Source organism: Schistocerca cancellata, chromosome 7 (assembly GCF_023864275.1).
Source record: "Schistocerca cancellata isolate TAMUIC-IGC-003103 chromosome 7, iqSchCanc2.1, whole genome shotgun sequence".
Classification (NCBI taxonomy): Eukaryota; Metazoa; Arthropoda; class Insecta; order Orthoptera; family Acrididae; genus Schistocerca; species Schistocerca cancellata.
Window position 1 is genome coordinate 603,400,573 of NC_064632.1, and position 22,024 is coordinate 603,422,596.

At 44.8% G+C, this 22,024-nt stretch overlaps 1 protein-coding gene and 1 non-coding gene across 2 annotated transcripts in view; one reads left to right on the top strand and one right to left on the bottom strand.

Moving 5' to 3' along the window:
* Positions 1-15,318, top strand: part of LOC126092937 (15-hydroxyprostaglandin dehydrogenase [NAD(+)]-like) — a 137,958-nt gene extending 122,640 nt beyond the window's left edge. Inside the window, exon 6 of the mRNA XM_049908668.1 lies at positions 15,135-15,318. Within this exon, the coding sequence (XP_049764625.1) occupies positions 15,135-15,318 (184 nt within the window). The remainder of the gene's footprint in view (positions 1-15,134) is intronic.
* A 6,437-nt stretch (positions 15,319-21,755) lies between these two features.
* On the bottom strand, positions 21,756-21,830 carry Trnas-uga (transfer RNA serine (anticodon UGA)). The gene has a single exon. It is a non-coding gene; the product is annotated as a tRNA-Ser (tRNA).
* Positions 21,831-22,024: the final 194 nt, after the last annotated feature.

Below are 22,024 nucleotides of genomic sequence, written 5' to 3' on the forward strand. Positions count from 1 at the left end.
ATAACATAATTCGAATAACTAATGAGGAGGCACAGAACTGTATTGGGGAAGAAGAAAATTTACGGCACCATTTGACGAAAAGAAAGGATTAATTGGTAGATTACACGCCAAGGGATATAGGAATTGTGAATTTGGTAATGGAAGGGATAGGGGGTGAGGTGGCGAAGGGGGGGGGGAGGGATGATGATGATGATGATGTTTGGTTTGTGGGGCGCTCAACTGCGTGGTTATCAGCGCCCGTACAATTTCCCAACCTTTGCTCAGTCCAATTTCGCCACTTTCCTGGATGATGATGAAATGATGAGGACAACACAAACACCCAGTCATCTCGAGGCAGGTGAAAATCCCTGACCCCGCCGGGAATCGAACCCGGGACCCCGGGCTCGGGAAGCGAGAACGCTACCGCGAGACCACGAGCGGCGGACAAAGGGGGGGAGGGAGACAAGCAAGTGATTACAGCAAGTTGGTGCAAATGGATGCAGGTTTCAGTAGTAATGCAGAGATGAAAACACAATCGTTGGTTAGAATAACGAGGAGAGGTCTTGTACATTTACATCTACATCTACATGGATACTCCGCAAATCACACTTAAGTGCCTGGACGAGGGTTCATCGAACCATCTTCACAATAACTCTCTATTATTCCGCTCTTGAGCATCGCGCAGGAAAAACAACACCTATACCTTTCCGCGCGAGCTCTGATTTTCCTTAGTTTATTATGATAGTCGTTTCTCCCTATGTAGATCGCCGTCAACAAAATACGGAGGAAAAAGATAGTGCCTAAAATTTCGTGAAAAGATTCGTCGCAATGGAAAACGCCTTTCCTTTTATGATGTCCTTCCCAAATCCTGTGTCATCTCAGAGACACTCTCTCCCCTATTTCGCGTTAATACAAAACGTGCTGCTGCTCTTTCAACTTTTTTGGTGTAGTCCGTCAATCCTATCTGGTAAGGATCCCAGTACCCCGGAAGAGGACGAGCAAACGTAGTGTGGGCAGTCTCTTTAGTAGATCTGTTACATTTTCTAAGTATAATGCAGTCTCTGGTTCGGATTACCCACAACATTTTTTGTGTGTTCCTTCCAATTCAAGTTGTTCGCAATTGTAATCCCAAGTTATTTAGTTGACTTTACGGCTTTTAGACTTAAATGATTTATCGTGTAACCTTTTAGCACTCCTGCGGATGACCTCCCACTTTTCATTATTTAGTGTCAATTACCAATTTTTACACCATACAGGTATCTTTTCTAAATCGATTTTGCAACTTGTTTTGATCTTCTGATGACTAGCCCATAAACGACAGCATAATCTGCAAACAATCTAAGACGGCTGCTCAGATTGTCTCCTACATTTATCAAAACTGGACATGATTGTCTTAATGGGATTTCTGCCATCGTTCATTAAATAAAATATGGCATTTCAGTCTTTTGATCGCTATTTTTTACTTTCAATTACCGGTTTCAGGCTAGCTGCCCATCTTCAGATCATATATTGCAGTTACAGAGTAACTACAGAACTATCGGTTCTCTGTCATAACTATGACAGAGAACAGATAGTTCTGTAGTGACAAGTTACTCTGTAACTGCAATATTGTTGTGTACATAGTTCCGTGTAGTCAGCGCGTACACAACTTTCCCACTAGACCGCGCCCCGCTAAGCACCACAGCGCAGGTGCAGCGCTCGTCCGTCTCCATACTACGAGATGGCGCTGCCTTAGAGACGGATCAAATTCTGCTTCCGCCGATCGGCGTATTAATATGTAACGCAGCCAATGAGATTGCTGCTAACGTAGAATCTTCTCTCCTCACTGATCACACTCGCGCAGTGATACCTGAACGCTCGAGGTATTATAACGAGTGTACAGCCCTCCGTTTAGTCAGTCTGCATTTGTCTGCACCAGTCTGTACCAGTCTGCATTACTCTGCATTTGTCTGCACCAGTCTGTACCAGTCTGCATTTGTCTGTACCAGTCTATAGTCAAGTTTCAGTCTGCGCCTAATAAGATTATGATATTCCTCTACATAGCCATGAAGATAAATGTATAGACACTTTGTCAAGTATCAGAGATATATGAGAATAAGATTAACGTACCAAGACCAAAGGAACTTCAGTTTGTCAATTGTAAATATCATCCAGAATCAAGTTACGTAATGTTTATGCTTGTTATTATTTTAATAAATGTGTGTGAAAATTAATCAAGTTCTGTTTAAAGTTGGTCACCATCAATCTGCTACTCTAAGCGTGCAAGTGGCATTTCTATCGTCTGACCTAACGGCAGAAGATAAACACGCCACGATAAGACCACGAGACATATTGCTGACACTCGCCTACTTCGTTAGAGCGACAAGTCAAATATTCTGATGGTGTGCGTACCGAAGGTCTTACAGTACGCACACCACAAATACAGGGTTATTACAAATGATTGAAGCGATTTCACAGTTCTACAATAACTTTATTATTTGAGATATTTTCACAATGCTTTGCACACACATACAAAAACTCAAAAAGTTTTTTTAGGTATTCACAAATGTTCAGTATGTGCCCCTTTAGCGATTCGGCAGACATCAAGCCGATAATCAAGTTCCTCCCACACTCGGCGCAGCATGTCCCCATCAATGAGTTCGAAAGCATAGTTGACGCGAGCTCGCAGTTCTGGCACGTTTATTGGTAGAGGAGGTTTAAACACTGAATCTTTCACATAACCCCACAGAAAGAAATCGCATGGGGTTAAGTCGGGAGAGCGTGGAGGCCATGACATGAATTGCTGATCATGATCTCCACCACGACCGATCCATCGGTTTTCCAATCTCCTGTTTAAGAAATGCCGAACATCATGATGGAAGTGCGGTGGAGCACCATCCTGTTGAAAGATGAAGTCGGCGCTGTCGGTCTCCAGTTGTGGCATGAGACAATTTTCCGCGGGCTACGCGTGAAACTTGCCCGCACTCGTTCAACCGTTTCTTCGCTCACTGCAGGCCGACCCGTTGATTTCCCCTTACAGAGGCATCCAGAAGCTTCAAAATGCGCATACCATCGCCGAATGGAGTTAGCAGTTGGTGGATCTTTGTTGAACTTCGTCCCGAAGTGTCGTTGCACTGTTATGACTGACTGATGTGAGTGCATTTCAAGCACGACATACGCTTTCTCGTCGCCATTTTGTCTCACTGCGCTCTCGAGCGCTCTGACGGCAGAAACCTGAAGTGCGGCTTCAGCCGAACAAAACTTTATGAGTTTTTCTACGTATCTGTAGTGTGTCGTGACCATATGTCAATGAATGGAGCTACAGTGAATTTATGAAATCGCTTCAATCATTTGTAATAGCCCTGTATATTATCTGAAGATAGGCAGCTAGCCTGAAACCGGTAATTGAAAATAAAAAATTGCTATCAGAAGACTGAAATGCCATATTTTATTGCCTCCTACATTATTTATGTAGATATGGTGTTCCATATCCAGAGGGCCAAAGCACTACCTTGGGGAACACCAGAAATCACTTCAGTTTTATTCGATGACGTTCCGTAAGTCACTACGTTCTGTGACATCTCTGACAGGAAGTCACGGACTCACTCAAGTAACTGAGACGGTATTCCATAAGCACGCAATTTCACTACAAGCCGCTTCTATGGTACAGTGTTAAAAGCCTTCTGGAAATCTAGAAATACGGAATCAATTTGAAATTTCTATCTGTAACTTGATCTTGTGGCATTGTTCCAGCAAATGTTAACAGAAAATTTAGTGTTCCATTAATATTTCGTGTGGATTGTATTTTTACTGAGTATATTCCGCTTGAAATTGATAAGCAACAGTATTCTCCACAACTATTACGTGTCGTGTTACACACTGATAAGCCCAAAGCCAAAGCTTTGACCACTGTCCACCGCGACGTTATATGCCGCCTGGTGACGTGATGTGCTATGAAAAGTATGTAAGCGCAGGAGAGATGGATGGGGGATCTCCCTAGCGAAAATGTTGTTGTTGTTGTGGTCTTCAGTCCTGAGACTGGTTTGATGCAGCTCTTCATGAAACTCTATACTGTGCAAGCTTCTTCATCTCCCAGTACCTACTACAGCATACATCCTTCTGAATCTGCTTAGTGTATTCATCTCTTGGTCTCCCGCTACGATTTTTATCCTCCACCCAGCACTCCAGTAACTAAATTGGTGATCCCTTCATGCCTCAGAACATGTCCTACCAACCAATCCCTTCTTCTAGTCAAGTTGTGCCACAAACTCCTCTTCTCCCCAATTCTATTCAATACCTCCTCATTAGTTATGTGATCTACCTATCTACATGATTACTCTGGAATTCATATTCTTCTGTAGCAACACATTTCGTAAGCTTCTGTTCTCTTCTTGTCTAAACTATTTACCGTCCATGTTTCACTTCCATATATGGCTACATTCCATACAAATACTTTCAGAAACGACTTCCTGATACTTAAATCAATACTCGATGTAAACAAATTTCTCCTCTTCAGAAACGCTTTCCTTGCCATTGCCAGTCTACATTTTATATCCTCTCTACTTCGACCATTATTGGTTATTTTGCTCCCTAAATAGCAAAACTCCTTTACTCCTTTAAGTGTCTCATTTCCTAATCTAATTCCCTCAGCATCACCCGACTTAATTCGACTACATTCCATTATCCTCGTTTTGCTTTTGTTGATGTTCATCTTATAGCCTCCTTTCAAGACACTGTCCATTCCGTTCAACTGCTCTTACAAGTCCTTTGCTGTCTCTGACTGAATTACAATGTCATCGGCGAACATGAAAGTTTTTATTTCTTCTCCATGGATTTTAATACCTACTCCGAATTTTTCTTTTGTTTCCTTTACTGCTTGCTCAATATACAGATTGAATAGCATCGGGGAGAGGCTACAACCCTGTCTCACTCTCTTCCCAACCACTGTTTCCCTTTCATGTCCCTCGACTCTTGTAATTGCCATCTGGTTTCTGTACAAATTGTAAATAGCCTTTCGCTCCCTGTATTTTACCCCTGCCACCTTCAGAATTTGAAAGAGAGTATTCCAGTCAACATTGTCAAAAGCTTTCGCTATGTCTACAAGTGCTAGAAACGTAGGCTGCCTTTCCTTAATATTTCTTCTAAGATAAGTAGTAAGGTCAGTATTGCCTCACGTGTTCCAACATTTGTACGGAATCCAAACTGCTCTTCCCCGAAGTCGGCTTCTACCAGTTTTTCCATTCGTCTGTAAAGAATTCGCGTTAGTATTTTGCAGCTGTGACTTATTAAACTGATAGTTCGGTAATTTTCGCATCTGTCAACACCTGCTTTCTTTGGGATTGGAATTATTATATTCTTCTTGAAGTCTGAGGGTATTTCGCCTGTCTCATACATCTTGCTCACCATTTGGTAGAGTTTTGTCAGCACTGGCTCTCCCATGGATATCAGTAATTCTAATGGAATGTTGTCTACTCCCGGGGCCTTGTTTCGACTTAGGTCTTTCAGTGCTCTGTCGAACTCTTCACGCAGTATCGTATCTCCCATTCCATCTTCATCTACATCCTCTTACACTTCCATAACATTGTCCTCAAGAACATCGCCCCTGTATAGACCCTCTATATACTCCTTCCACCTTTCTGCTTTCCCTTCTTTGTTTAGAACTGGGTTTCCATCTGAGCTCTTGATATTCATGCAAGTGGTTCTCTTTAAGGTCTCTCTAATTTTCCTGTAGGCAGTACCTATCTTACCCCTCGTGAGATAAGGCTTTACATCCTTACATTTGTCCTCTAGTCATACCTGCTTAGCCATTTTGCACTTCCTGTCCATCTCATTTTTGAGACGTTTGTATTCCTTTTTGCCTGCTTCATTTGCTGCGTTTATGTATTTTCTCCTTTCATCAATTAAATTCAGTATCTCTTCTGTTACCCAAGGATTTCTACTAGCCCTCGTCTTTTTACCTACTTGATCCTCTGCTGCCTTCACTATTTCATCCCTCAAAGCTACCCATTCTTCTTCTACTGTATTTCTTTCCCCCTTTCCTGTCAATTTTTCCGTTATGCTCTCCCTGTAACTCTGTACAACCCCTTTTTCTTTCAGTTTATCCAGGTCCCATCTCCTTAAATTCCCACCTTTTTGCGGAAATATGGGCCGGAAATTGGGAAATTCACTGAGATAAACGATTTTGTCAAAGGACAGATTATTCATTCATTTCATTTCCGTGTCCGGTCAGCATTTCCACAACATAGCAGCTGCAATAGCTTTGTCATTTTCTTCATAAACATCTTATATTGTGCATGGGTTGTCCAGGAGGGGGCATACAAGTAGGTGGCTTGGATCTTCTTCACGCCGCTGTCGCAAGAGGTGTCTACACATGCTGGAAGGATTCCCCATTTCTTCGCATTGGTCTTGCATCGGGGGACGCCCTCTCTTAGGCGGTTGAGGGACCTCCATACAGAGTATTGTAGGTTTGCGCGCGGAGCTAGTTCTTCTTTTGGTGATACGTCTACGGACGGTGAGCTCTTCCATGTTGCAAGATGAATTGTGTCTGTTGCTCCCTCCAGTGGCGCAGTCCTAGCAAGGAAACTCTTGCTGGATTTAAGGAGGGATCTTGCTGTCTGATGACCATACAGAGGATGTCGGCTGTCATTCTCCTGCTTTGTTCTCTCATTGTCTGCAGCTGTAGCCCTCCGGATACTGGTTCGGGCAACTCCAACAATCGGATACAATTTGTGCACTGGTGTTGGCTTCAAGCATCCTGAGATGATCCCTGCAGTATCTCTGACCGCAGTATTGACATGCTTAGCATGAGCTGAAGCGTTCCACACGGGAGCAGCATACTCAGCTGCTGATACAAAAAGCGCAAGTGCGGAAGTCCTTAGGAGGTGCAGGTTGGCTCCCCAGCTGCTGCCAATCAGCTTCTTAAGTATCCCATTGCGAGCAACGGCTTTCTGTTTCACGTTTAGACATTGCTGCCTGTACGTTAGAGCCCTGTCCAGCGAGACACTTAGGTAGACTGGTGTCGGGCAATGTTCCAGTTGCTCTCCTCGCCATGTGATGTCCAGCTATTGCTGCGCTTCCCAGTTTCGTAAGTGGAAGGCGCTCGCTCGAGTTTTACTGGAATTGGGCTTCAGGTGGTTGGCATCATAGTGCTTCGAGAATTCATCCATTGTTAGAGACAGTTTTCCCTCTACTTCTTTAAAGGCTGGCCCCTGAACAGCTACTGCTGTGTCATCGGCATAGATGAAGAGCCTGGTACTTGCTGGTATTGGCTGATCATTTGTGTGGTGAAACCCTGTAGTGAAACATGGCATCTTAGGACAGATTATTATTACCTCTGAACGAGTATCTCGAAAACGGCGAATCTGATAGAATGTTCAAGTGCTACTGTCGTGAGCACCTACGGAAAGAGATAGAAGGACTGTGAAACTACCACTAGGCGCTAAATGGTTGGACGTCCGCGATTATTCACAGAACGAGACGTTCGTAGGCGTGTCTGTTATGTAAAGTATGATAAATGGTGATTTGTGGCATATCTGCAGAAAGGGCACAACGCTGGTGCACGCACAAGTGTATGAGAGCACAGTTCGTCGTACATTGTTGAACATGGAGCTCCGCAGCAGACCACTCCTGTGTGTTCACATGTTGACCCAACGATATGGTCAATTACGACAGCAGCAAGCATGGGACCATCGTAAATCGACCGCCAATCGATGAAACTGTGTCAGCTCTTCGGGTGAATCACATTTTTGCTACACTGGGTCGGTGATCCTCTCCGCAAACGCCGCCATCGAGGTGAACAGCGGCTCGAAACGCGCAGCGCAGCCCGCCGGGAGCAGAACTGCGCTACGGGGGACATCCTGGGGACCCGTGGTCGTAATCGAAGACATGCCGACAGCTGCCAACCACCACCACCTGCATCTCCTCGTGCTTAAAGTCTTCCCTGACGGCGACATCATCTTTCAGCAGTATAAGTGTCCATGTCTCGGAGCCATAACTGTGCTACAGTGGTTTGGGGAGCGTTGTAGTGAACTCACGTTGATGTCTCAACGACCAAATTCGCCCGATCTAAATCCTATGGAACCCACGTGGGTTGTTATCGGGCGCCACACACCTCTAAAAACCTACCAACAAACTGTCGAATCCCTGATAAATAGAATCAGTGATGTATTTCCTTGCAAAGGCGGACAAAGAGCTATTAAGCAGGTAGCCTGCAAACAGTAGTCTGCGGCTGCGGTGTAATGCATTTGTGACTGGTGATGGTTTAACGAACATGTGAGCTTACAGATTATGTTGTTTTACGATGTTTGAATACGCGTGCTCGCACTGTGTACCAACGTCACGAGTGTATTTAACAGTACTGACAACGACATACAAATGTGTCAGCTTACATTACGTTGACATGGATCGAAGCCTTAATATCAGCACTTGATAGTGGCCTAAGGCCGAAATTGCAATAGTGTAATAAAAACTTATAAAAATTACTGGTGGAAAGATGACGTCTTTCAAAAAAATGTTATGACTGAGAATCCCAGTTAGGACAAGTTTATTTATTAAGCAGGTGGTTCTAATGTTTTGGCTCATCATTGTGCATGTATGTGTCGCTGTTAATTTAGTTATCAGCAACGTGCCAACGATCGTATCTGCGATGATACAGAAACAGTCAGTTTGACAACTATAACAGATTTTCTCAATGAAATTAGACAATATGCAGACCGTACACATGCCTGTTTCTAAATCTCTCTCTCTCTCTCTCTCTCTCCCCCTCACACACACACACACACACACACACACACACAGACACACACACACACACACACACACACACACACACACACACACACACACACACACACACGCACGCACACGCACAATCTTCGTACACACAATTTTAATAATATACATTCGGAAATTTTGCTATGGAGTAGTTATGAAGCATATGAGATCCTAGTTTATGTTTGAAGTTACATTTACATCATGTTGCTATGTACTGCACTCCTTTCTATGTCGCACAAAGGCTGATTGTAGGATACTGTAACTCATTTTTTTCATCCAATGTTATATTTATGAAAGCTACTGTAATTGCGAGTCATTGTTGGCAAGAAAGCTACATAAGGAATTAAGTGCACTATGAGGCTGCTATCAATATACAAAACTGCTGAGTACCGTCTGTTGGGTTTCGTCTCCCGACCTTCGGCCGACGTTTGTTTAACGACCGTCAAAGAAACGTAGGCTGTTGTCAGTACGTCTATTTGTTTAAATAGCCGCGTACCAGTTGTTCCAGGCTCCACGTAGTATACTTATTGCATGAGTCTGTGGTACAAGCACTTTCTTCCTCAATGACGAGTGACACTAGAAAATGATGGTGTAACACATCTCAACGTTTAGACATTTTCATCTCCAAACTCTGATATTATCCATAACACACAAGTTTCAGAGCTCAAAAATTTAAGATATGAAACATGTGACTACCAGTTAAAGTTCATACTAATATAAATACTTAAGGATTTAGAATATTCTGTTTCGTTGCTGCCTTACGTTCACGAATTATTTCTAATGGCGTGGTCAGGCCTTGTACAGCCAAGAACTGCATGCATGGCTTTTTTAAATCTATGTTTAGTTACAGACAGTCTGCGCAGAACTAGATATTAATTTTGAAGAAAATTTTATTTATATTTCCAGTTGCTGAATTTAAAATTTCGTGACATGCTCACTCAAATGCTTTACACCAGTCACAGAGACTACCAGTCGTCAGCATTTTGTCATTTAAATTTCTGTATAATCTGATTAGTGAATTTAAAAGCGGCATATTCTGTGGTGAGTCTCTTTTAGATCCAAACTGAGACAGAGTCCGTTATTTTAGGGTAGGAGTGTTATTTTTCCTGTGTACATACTCTCTGTCCCACTGCCGTCGAAAAGAGGTAAGCTGGAAGATTTGTCGGTAACTAGTAACATTTATTTTAATAGATATCGTGTAAGGGAATCTGGAAATCAGATAATCCATCTTATTAGGCTGTAATTGCTAAGCATCACAAATTTAACCGAACATATTGCATACACACACACACACACACACACACACACACACACACACACACACACATATATATATTAGAGAGAGAGAGAGAGAGAGAGAGAGAACAGGAATTCGGCCACGATGTATTTGAGATATTACCAACTCTGTAAGATTTCTTAGTTTATCTGAGAGAGCATTGAGTAATTACGATTCAGCTACATGTGTACATCAAGGCTGTTGCTTCTTTTGTAATTATAGTCTATTGATTTATTCATTGAACTGTATGGTGCCAATCATCTGAGCTTCTGGTAGGAAGTAATTACTAAACAGGCTGACTATTTGACCAGTATCATTTATTACTTATGTTAAGAACGACGTAATTCCTTCAGCTATATTAAAGTGTTGGTATTATTGGCAACTAGTTTCGATGTTGTTACAATATCATCTTCAGGCCCATAGTTGTTGACAGTAACCGTATGTGTCTAACACTAGTAGTCAGTGGTGAGATAGGCGTGTTCCATGCGGAAGGCAGGTAGTAACTGATATCAGTAATCTGTGAAGTGAGAATACCACAGGGTTGTGTCCTAGGTCCAGTCATTTTCCAGATCTCTAGCTAAGTACGAAACACGGTAAAAGACACCTCTGCTTCTAGTCTACATATTTGTCACCTTGGAGCAAGTGGAATATAATGCAATGAGAGTAGTGAAGACATCGGTTTGTGGTTTATGGAGAACTAATTGACGTTTAACTGGAAGAGATGACAGTGCGAAAACATTTCTGCGCCCATTTCTATCTGTGGTATAGTGACTTTTCCTTTTGTTTCTTTATGTCTCTATACCTCCAAGCTTAACTGCCAGGCATACTTGCAGTAAATATTACTGAGCAGGATTTTGATCCAATATTTAGTGCCAGAATTTTGTTTGATGTTTTATTAGCTGCGACACGGCCTTAGTTGTACATAGATAGTTAAAACTGATACGTACGGCGCCACTGGAGGCGCAATAAGAACGAATCTCACGTAAAAAATTCAGAGCAGGTTTACTAGTAAACACATTAAGTAAGTTCTTCTCCTTGGAGCAAGTTGTTACATCGACAGCACGTGGTTCGGTCAGAATTACATTCGAATGGCACAATAACTGTCTGCTGCGTTGATTGCCTCAAGAAATATCAAAGGTAGTTCGTTTTGGAATGCAATAGTTAATAACACAAAGCAGCATGACGACCAACAGCAAAATCCACACACGTCCTCTGTACAGAGGCCTCGCTTCGGTGAAGCCCATTAGTGGCACAGGCTGGTCCACACAGAGGAAGTTGCTGGATAGACTATGGCGTCTAACACTCTGACGGTTAACGACACTTTGATTGACGAATCACTACTGCAGTCGGCATCTGGCCCAGAAAGCTCATTGGGAATGAACTGCCGTAGCACAGTCGTATCGTGTAGCAGCCAGGATGCAACCGGACCCTTTGGTCGCCGTGTGATTGCACGGAGGCAAGTGGGTCCACAGGGACAGTGGCCTCTCGCTGCCGCCTGCTGGCCCAGCAGCTGTGCCACAACTTCCGGCTGTCGTCTTCCGGAATGGCCCCTGCCGATTTGCTGTATAGGCCACCCGCTCGATACTGATGCGTGACTGCTATGTGAGATGGTGAACAGGTCGGATACAGCAAAAATATAGGGGCTGAACGGAGAGTAAGGTCCGATCGAAATGGGAACCACAGTGAAAAGCAAAAATTTCCTATTCGCAGCAGTTAATCACACCGTCCAGCTCCCTCTCTAAATTGTCGCCGCTCTGACTTAGACGTTGTACAAGCGTAACCTCGTCACAGAAAGCAGCCGTCTGTGCTTTCCGCCAATTCTCTACACTGGTCTGCCTTTCGTTGGTTGTGCCAAAATGTCTCCGTAGCCAGTGGTTCATGTGAGCAGAGACGAACATCTTAGGGAGCCAATTAAGAGCTGCAGTGTGGGTGATCAAACACGGAAACGCTCCAGGAGCGTCTTCATTGCCCCTGCGGAATGCGGCTGAGAAGTGTCTTGGAGAAAGCGACGCATGATATTTGTGTTACGTGGGCTGCATAGCTTCAGGCGAAACCTCTCACCAGATCCACATAGTTGCCGGGAGACACTGTTGTTTTAGGCACTTCTTCTTGATCACTTTGCGCTCTGAACTGAAAAGAGCGACGTGAAGCGGTCGACAGGCACACTAAAGACACTGCCCAACACACCTGTGCAAAGCTCCATTGAATTTTCACTGTGGTTTCCATTTCGCGACAAATCGGACCTTACTTTCCGAATAAATCACGTATTTCTCTGCAGTTAAAACAATTTCACAAATCTGCTCTCGCTTAGCACATGACACGAATGAATTTCATACATCGTGTAGGTTATTAGTAACGTTTATTTAACTTCTCTCCTGGAATAAAGACCAAACTTGGATAAGCGGAGATACATACACCATGTGATCACAAGTATCCGGACACCTGGCTGAAAATGACTTAAAAGTCGTGGCGTCCTCCATCGGTAATGCTCGAATTCAATATGGTGTGTGGGCCACCCTTAGCCTTGATGACAGTTTCCACTCTCGCAGGCATACGATCAATCAGGTGCTGGAAGGTTTCTCGGAGAATGGCAGCCAATTATTCACGGAGTGCTGCACTGAGGACAGGTGCCGATGTGGGTCGGTGAGGCCTGGAACGAAATCTGTGTTGCAAAACATCTCAAACGTGTTCTAACGGATTCAGGTCAGTGTGCAGGCCAGTCCATTACAGGTATGTTATTGTCGTGTAACCACTCCTGCACAGGCCGTGCATTATGAACAGGTGCTCCATCGTGTTGAAAGATACTATCGCCGTCCCATAACTGCTCTTCAACAGTGGGAAGCAAGAAGATGCTTAAAACATCAATCTAGGCCTGTGCTGTGATAGTGCTACGCAAAACATCAAGGGGTGCAAGTCCCTCCATGAAAAAACGGCCACACCATAACATCAAAGCCTCCGAATTTCACTGTTGGCACTACACACGCTGGCAGATGTTCACCGGGCATTCGCCATACCCACGCACTGCCATCGGATCGCCACATTGTATACCGTGATTCATCACTCCACACAACGTTTTTTCACTGTTCAATCGTCCAATATTTACGCTCCTTACACCAAGGAAGGCGTGATGTGTAGCTTACGAGCAGCAGCTCGACGATGAAATCCAAGTTTTCTCACCTCTCGCCTAACTTTCTGTGGATCCTGATGCAGTTTGGAATTTATGCGTGACGGTCTGGATAGATGGCCGCCTACTACACATTACGAGCCTCTCCAACGGCCGGCGGAGTCTGTCAGTCAACAGAGGAGGTCGGCCTGTATGCTTTTGTGCTGTACGTGTCCCTTCACGTTTCGACTTCACTATCACATCGGGACAGGGACCTAGGGATGTTTAGGAGTGTGGTAATCTCGCTTACAGACGTATGACACAAGTGACAGCCAATCACCTGACCACGTTCGAAGTCCGTGAGTTCCGCGGAGCGGCCCATGCTGCTCTCTCACGATGTCTAATGACTACTGGGGTCGCTGATATGGATTGCCTAGCAGTAGGTGACAGCACAATGCACCTAATATGAAAAACGTATGTTCTTAAGGGTGTCCGGATACTTTTGATCACATAGTGTATATATAAATCATTCGTATGACAACATCAAGGAAAAGTCAAGTATCAGAGTATTTTGTATTATACACTTATGGCCTTTAAAAATGCTACACCACGAAGATGGCGTGCTACAGACGCGAAATGAAACCGACAGGAAGAAGATGCTGTGATATGCAAATGATTAGCTTTTCAGAGCATTCACACAAGATGGCGACACCTACAACGTGTTGACATGAGGAAATTTTCCAACCGATTTCTCATACACAAACAGCAGTTGACCGGCGTTGACTGGTGAAACGTTGTTGTGATGCTTAGTGTAAGGAGGAGAAATACGTACCATCACGTTTCCGACTTTGATAAAGGTCGGATTGTAGCCTATCGCGATTCGTATCTCGACATTGCTGCTCGCGTTGGTCGTGATCCAAAGTCTGTTGGCAGAATATGGAATCGATGGGTCCAGGAGGGTAATACGGAACGCCGTGCTGGATCCCAACGGCCTCGTATTACTAGCAGTCGAGATGACAGGCATCTTATCCGCATGGCTGCAACGGATCGTGCAGCCACGTCTCGATCCCTGAGTCAACAGATGGGGACGTGTGCAAGACAACAACCATCTGCACGAACAGTTCGACGACGTTTCCAGCAGCATGGACTATCAGCTCGGAAACCATGGCTGCGGTTACCCTTGACACTTTATCACAGACAGGAGCGCCTGCGATGGTGTACTCAACGACGAACCTGGTTGCACGAATGGCAAAACGTCATTTTTTCGAATGAATCCAGGTTCTGTTTACAGCATCACGATGATCGCATCCGTGTTTGGCGACATCGCGGTGAATGCACATTGGGAGCGTGTATTCGTCATCGCCATACTGGTGTATCACCCAGCGTGATGGTATGGGGTGCCATTGTTTACAAGTCTCGGTCACCTCTTGTTCGCACTGACGGCACTTTGAACAGTGGACGTTACATTTCAATTGCGTTACGACCCGTGGCTCTACCCTTCATTCGATCCCTGCGAAACCCTACATTTCAGCAGGATAATGCACGACCGCATGTTGCACGTCCTGTACGGGCCTTTCTGGATACAGAAAATGTTGGACTGTTGCCGTGACCAGAACATTCTCCAGATCACTCACCAACTGAAAACGTCTGGTCAATGGTGCCGAGCAACTGACTCGTCACAATACGCCAGTCATTACTCTTGATGAACTGCGGTATCGTGTTGAAGCTGAGTGGGCAGCTGTACCTGTACACACCATCCAAGCTCTGTTTGACTCAATTCCCAGGCGTATCAAGGCCGTTATTACGGCCAGAGGTGGTTGTTCTGGGTACTGATTTCTCAGGAATCACATGTCAGTTATAGTATAATGCATTTGTCCAATGAATACCCGTTTATCATCTGCTTTTCTTCTTGGTGTAGCGATTTTAATGGCCAGTAGTGTACTTAGTGTAAGGGACTGGCGAGGCGCGACTGCTGCCTGTCGCCGCTGACCCCTGCTCTGTGTGTGTGTGTGTGTGTGCGCGCAGGCCGGAGCACGTGGCCGCGGCCGCCCTGCACGTGCTGCGCGCCGCCCCCAACGGCTCGGTGTGGGTGGCGGAGGGCGCAGAGCCCGCCTACCAGCTGCGCTTCCCCCACCGCACGCAGCTGCGGGCGTCAGGCCCAGGGCCGGCGCCGCCGCCGCCGCCGCCGCCGCCGCCGCCGCCGCAGTAGCCGCCGTCACTGCAGCCTCCAGTTCTCCAGCACCTTTCCAGGGATAAATTCTGCTCAGAGCGTCAAGTAGCATCTTCACGGATTAGAGGTAGATTGCACAACAGCTGAGGTGGACCCTTCACTGGGCTGTCGTGTTCGCTTTCTGACAACACGACGTGGCACTTCTACCTCGCAATCGCGAGAGTCGTTTGCAGTTTCGCTACACACACATACCGCTAGAAGGGTGTCATTACGTTAGGCAGTTCCACATCCTCATCTTTGCTCCGTGGCTTCTACCTCGCTTTCTATTCTACTACCGTCAATTAATTTACAAGGGGGCGACGTCACAAACAGAATCTAGCTTCAGTTGATCATTTTTGCTTGCCTTGCAGGAACTCTCCGTTCCTGATGTTGCACAAAAGTTCTCAAACTAAGATAACGTAGTCTAATGCTTCTTAGAACTTACATCTGTGGCACAAATAATTTTTCTTTCACACAAACGAAAGTTATTTTCAGTGTGATATCTAGACCAGAATTAATTACTTATTCGACTACTCTTACTTGTAGACAGTTAAAAAATTATTGTCAGTGACAAAGGCGACAAAACTTTTAGAATGTGATTCTGTAATGCCATGTAGTTATTGGTATGTTATTAATAAATATAAACAGAAAAAATTGAAAATTTTTCACTTCCATTTTAACCACTTATTTCCTGTACAACAGATTTCTGAACACGTGGTGTCACCTGTACAGATCAATCTCCTCGTCTAGGCAAGTAGAACAGTCTCTGCCCTAAAAACGTACTGTCATCGAGACGGAATTGTATTCTCAGCCGCAAGTATCTTCTCTGTATTAACGATTTGCTCACAACTGTACCTCAAATTCATTACTCGTAAACAAGTCACTAAAACTGAAAGCGTAACGTTGTTCCTCTTTCACATTTTGTTGCAAAATTCAGGCATCAAGCCACGATCGACTGTTTTTCCTGTGAGTTGCTCAAAGCCTGTGTACGGATTAGTGTACGTATTTATCTTTTGCACATCCTATCCCAATCTTCGAGTGTCCTCATACACCTTTTAGCTTTATTTTGTGTATTGGATAATTTTCTGGTGTCAGAGTTAAGTGTGGTAATCTGGGTGTCCTCAGCTACATGTGGGATAGGATGTCACGGATTCTGCCACTGCAGTTCCAATTCGTTACGAACTTATGACTATCAACCTTTGGTGTAGAAGTCAAAGAAGCGAAAGGATCTGCAGATGCAGTATGCTATAGCCAGCTACCTATCCATAAAGATCGGACGGGGAGCAGATCTTCGAGTGCGCTGACTGTGAAGGTGTGAAGTTGATATTTGTATGAGCTCCGAATGATCTCACAAATTTCGGTATTGTATATGAGGTTTGTAAGATAAATTTCACAGGAAATGCTTGCAGAAAGAGAGATTTGTTAATGTTAGTTTTTTCAGCTAGGAAAGCAGGTCTCCGTCTTGATAATGTAGATGAAATCATGTGTGTACGTATAGATAATTTTCAATAATTCATTGCATGTGATAGAATAAGTCCTAGATTTAACCCGAGTGTGAAATACTTTGCTCAGGTAAGCAACGTTTCATGGTGAGTAATGGGTTACTTTGCCTTCGGTGAACCTCGTGGTCGGGGTCTGGACAGACAAGGCGAAGGCTGTTGGCTTGCCATGTATTAGTTCAAGCGAGGGTGCATAATATTAATTTGAAAAAATTGCGTATGGAGTAATGGTTGTGCGGACGAGTACGGTTTTGTGGCAACAGAGACATTGCCTCTAACGTACTACGTGGCCATCAGCCGCACGGCCAATTGAATGCTTACGCTACATTCACTGAGAGTCTTTTCCAGTGTACTTATAAGTTTTACAGCTTGCGAGTGACCTTTCTGACTCCCAGGAATGGACACATGGTGAGTAAATGCCGCTGATCTCAGTCTGTAGTCTAGGCAATGAGAAGCGCCGTTCCTGAGATATGCAAAGAGTGACAGTAGGCAGTGCGCGAATGTGGCGTACTTAAGAAAACAATCGTGTGACGATTATTCAGCTAGGGTGGCAACCACGTGAGTGAGACAGAGCAGAACTGGTCTGCTGGTGACGCACTGTAGAACGTGCGAATGCGCCACCCTTTACTGTGTCAGTCTTAGCGTGTGAAAGCATTTGTTTAATTGGGGAAAAGAATTTTTCTAGAATCTCTAAAGCTGATCATTGGAAGTAGATTATCCTTCTGTAGCGGCTCATAGGTTGTAAGCTCTTTGGTTATATATGCAGTGTGACTTAGAACGTTTTATTAATACTCTACTGGCCATTGAAATTGCTACACCACGAAGATGACGTGCTACAGACGCGAAATTTAACCGACAGGAAGAAGATGCTGTGATATGCAAATGATTAGCTTTTCAGAGCATTCACACAAGGTTGGCACCGGTGGCGACACCTACAACGTGCTGACATGAGGAAAGTTTCCAACTGATTTCTCATACACAAAGAGCAGTTGACCGGCGTTGCCTGATGAAACGTTGTTGTGATGCCTCGTGTAAGAAGCAGAAATGCGTACCATCACGTTTCCGACTTTGATAAAGGTCGGATTGTAGCCTATCGCGATTGCGGTTTATCATATCGTGTCATTGCTGCTCGCGTTGGTCGAGGTCCAATGACTGTCAGCAGAATATGGAATCGGTGGGTTCAGGAGGGTAATACGGAACGCAGTGCTGGATCCCAACGGCCTTGTATCAGTAGCAGTCGAGATGACAGGCATCTTATCCGCATGGCTGTAACGGATCGTGCAGCCACGTCTCGATCCCTGAGTCAACAGATGGGGGCGTTTGCAAGACAACAACCATCTGCACGAACAGTTCGACGACGTTTCCAGCAGCATGGACTATCAGCTCGGAGACCATGGCTGCGGTTACCCTTGACGCTGCATCACAGACAGGAGCGCCTGAGATGGTGTACTCAACGACGAACCCGGGTGCACGAATGGCAAAACGTCATTTTTTCTGATGAATCCAGGTTCTGTTTACAGCATCATGATGATCGCATCCGTGTTTGGCGACATCGCGGTGAACACACATTGGAATCGTGTATTCGTCATCGCCATACTGGCGTATCATCCGGCGCGATGGTATGGGGTGCCATTGGTTACACGTCTCGGTCACCTCTTGTTCGCATTGACGGCACTTTGAACAGTGGACGTTAGATTTCGAACGTGGGATCCAGCTCAGTGTTACGACCTGTGGCTCTACTCTTCATTCAGTCACTGCGAACATTTCAGCAGGATAATACACAACCGCAACTTGCAGGTCCTGTATGGGCCTTTCTGGGTACAGAAAATGTCCGACTGCTTCACTGGCCAGCACATTCTCCAGATCGCTCACCAGTTGAAAACGTCTGGTCAATGGTGGCCAAGCAACTGACTCGTCACAATACGCCAGTCACTACTCTTGATGAACTGTGGTATAGTGTTGAAGGTGCATGGGCAGCTGTACCTGTATACGCTATCCAAGCTCTGTTTGACTCAATGCGCAGGCGTATCAAGGGCGTAATAACACGGCCAGAGGTGGTTGTTCTGGGTACTGATTTCTCAGGATCTATGCACGCAAATTGCGTGAAAATGTAATCACATGTCAGTTCTAGTATAATATGAATACCCGTTTATCATCTGCATTTCTTCTTGGTGTAGCAGTTTTAATGGCCAATAGTGTACTTTTGAACTGGAATGAATTTCAATGCATAATTCAGTACGGGTATGTGAGAATGTGTGTGAGGACGCCAAAGAAACTGGTAAAGGCATGGTTTCAAGTACTGAGATATGTAAACAGGCAGAATACGGCGCTACGATAGTGACGCATACATAAGACAGTAAGCCTCTAGCGCACTTGCTAGATCGGTTACTGCTGGTATAATGGTAGGTTATCAAGATTTAAGTGAGTTCGAACGTGGTGTTATAGTCGACGCACGAGCGATGGGATACAGCATTTCGGAGGTAGCGATGAAGTGGGGATTTTCCCATACGACCATTTCACATGTGTACCGTGAATATTTGGAAACCGGCAAAACATGAAATCTCCGACATCGCTGCGGCCGGAAAATGACCCTGCAAGAACGGGACCGGCGACGGCTCAAGAGAATCGTCCAACGTGACAGAAGTGCAACCCTTCCGCAAACTGCAGCAGATTTCAATGCTGAGCCATTAACAAATGTCAGTTTGCGAACCATTCCAACGAAACATCATCAATATGAGATTTCGGACCCGAAGGCCGATTCATGTACCGTATTGACTGCACGACACAAATCTTTACGCCTCGCCTGGGGCCGTCAACACCGATGTTGGACTGTTGATGACTGGAAACATGTTGCATGGTCGGACGAGTCTCTTCTCAAATTGTATCGAATGTCTGGACGTGTACGGGTATGGAGACAACCTCATGAATCCATGGACCCTGCATGTTAGCAGGAGACTATTCAAGCTGGTGAAGTCTCTGTAATGGTGTGGGGCGTGTGCAGTTGGGGTGATACGAGACCCCTGAGACCTCTATGTACGACTCGGAGAGGTGACACGTACGTAAGAATCCTGACTGATCACCTGCATCCATTCATCTCCATTGTACATTGCGACGGTCTTGGACAATTCCAACAGGACAATGCGACACCTCACACGTTCAGAATTGCTACAGCGTGGCTCCTGGAAAAGTCTTCTCAGTTCTTGCGCTGACCATCAAACTCCCCAGACATGAACATTATTGAGCTTATCTGGGATCCCTAGCAACGTGCTGTTCAGAAGAGATCTGAAGCCCCTCGTACTCTTACGGAATTATGGACAGGCCTGCAGGGTTCACGGTGCCAGTTCCCTGCAGCACTGCTTCAGACGTTACTCATGTCCATGACACGCCGTGTTGCGGCACTTGTGCGTGCTCCTGGGTGCCCTACGCGATACTAGGTAGGTGTACGAGTTTCTTTGGCTCTTCGGTGTGTATGATACTGCTTAGTTTGTGCTTGAAAGAGTTTGGTAGCGATTCATGATGAAATTGTTAGGTTAACATGTAGCGATTGTTCTATATCTTACCAAAGATAGTGTATTAATCTGACACATTCTTTTCATGCAAAACGTAGGTAGTTTTGAAGCTGAATAAATCACCATGTTCTTCAGAACAAAATGAGATTGGTGTCCATATTGCCTGTCTCCTGGTCGCAATAGATCATTTCCCGCTATTTTGTCCCGTCATTGAGTCATTGTTCACAGTTCCAGTATTCTGTTCGCAATACGTAAGAATTTTGTGCATAAATGGGATGTGGACGGCTTGTAGTAAGTCGTACTTATTGAGTGGCTCACTAAGTGTTAGTATCGTTGCTTCATTTGTTTTCCTTGTTACCGTTCTCTGTTAACGCCCACCATAAGAAAGTGGGACTGTATAATCAGGTAGGGCCGGTGTTTTCTCACATTAAAGTCAGTATTTTGGTGGCAGCGCATCACTGTTCTCCGGTAGGAATTGATATCAGCGAATGAACTGACCATTCGCAAATATAAAAGCAATAGTTGCAAACGCATTACGGTATCATTTCACCGGAATAGGTAGGGTAGTCACCTCTTAAAACTTTTGGGGCAGGGAATACTGTCTTGTTGTTCTAAATATTGGGGCTACTTCGCGAATAAATGGAAGACGTGAAGAACGAAACACACGATAGCCTGTGTGATTTATTCTAGTCACGTGTTGTCGCAAAATTCAGCGCTCCCCAGGAAAGCTCATGTGCACAAAACATACACGAAGCTGACAGTGAAAAGTGACGAGATGCTGACATGCTATGATACTAATTCTTTCATGAATCTTTGAACAGCAGGCCATTTACCTTGCAGCATGACCTTATTCTACCTATTTCTCTGACTGTAGAAGGTTCATTTTCAGAATGCGGAGTCTAAGTCAAAAGAAATAAATCTATGTTTTTTTCTTCTGTTATGTTGTTTAATAAAGTGATCAGCCAAGACGGTCATGGTTTTAATTGCTTTCTTTGATTCCGTAAAGTGACACAAAGTCCGGCTACGAATTCACAAGCCCGATTTTGTTGTTTACACCAGTGCGAAAGGCAAGCTGAGACTGATACTCATCAACTTTCACGTTACACTTTTTTGCTGCTTGTTGGTTGCCTCATATTTAAATGGAGGAACATCCAGCTGCGGCACGAAAGCTGTGTTCGCGGCGTTAGAAGGTCATCACAACACATACTTGAGACTTCAGAATTTGTAATAACTAAATCGTCCGCTGTCAGCCACTTAATGAATACCTCAAACAAAATAATACGAAACACAAAAAAAATTGTTAAAATAAGTACAACATGAATAACATTAATTCACAGACCACTGGCGTATTTTCATCTTTCTCGGCCATTATGAAATTAGAAAATGCGAACACCTTAACACATGAAACTTCCTGGCAGATTAAAACTGTGTGCCCGACCGAGACTCGAACTCGGGACCTTTGCCTTTCACGGGCAAGTGCTCTACCAACTGAGCTACCGAAGCACGACTCACGCCCGGTACTCACAGCTTTACTTCTGCCAGTACCTCGTCTCCTACCTTCCAAACTTTACAGAAGCTCTCCTGCGAACCTTGCAGAACTAGCACTCCTGAAAGAAAGGATATTGCGGAGACATGGCTTAGCCACAGCCTGGGGGATGTTTCCAGAATGAGATTTTCACTCTGCAGCGGAGTGTGCGC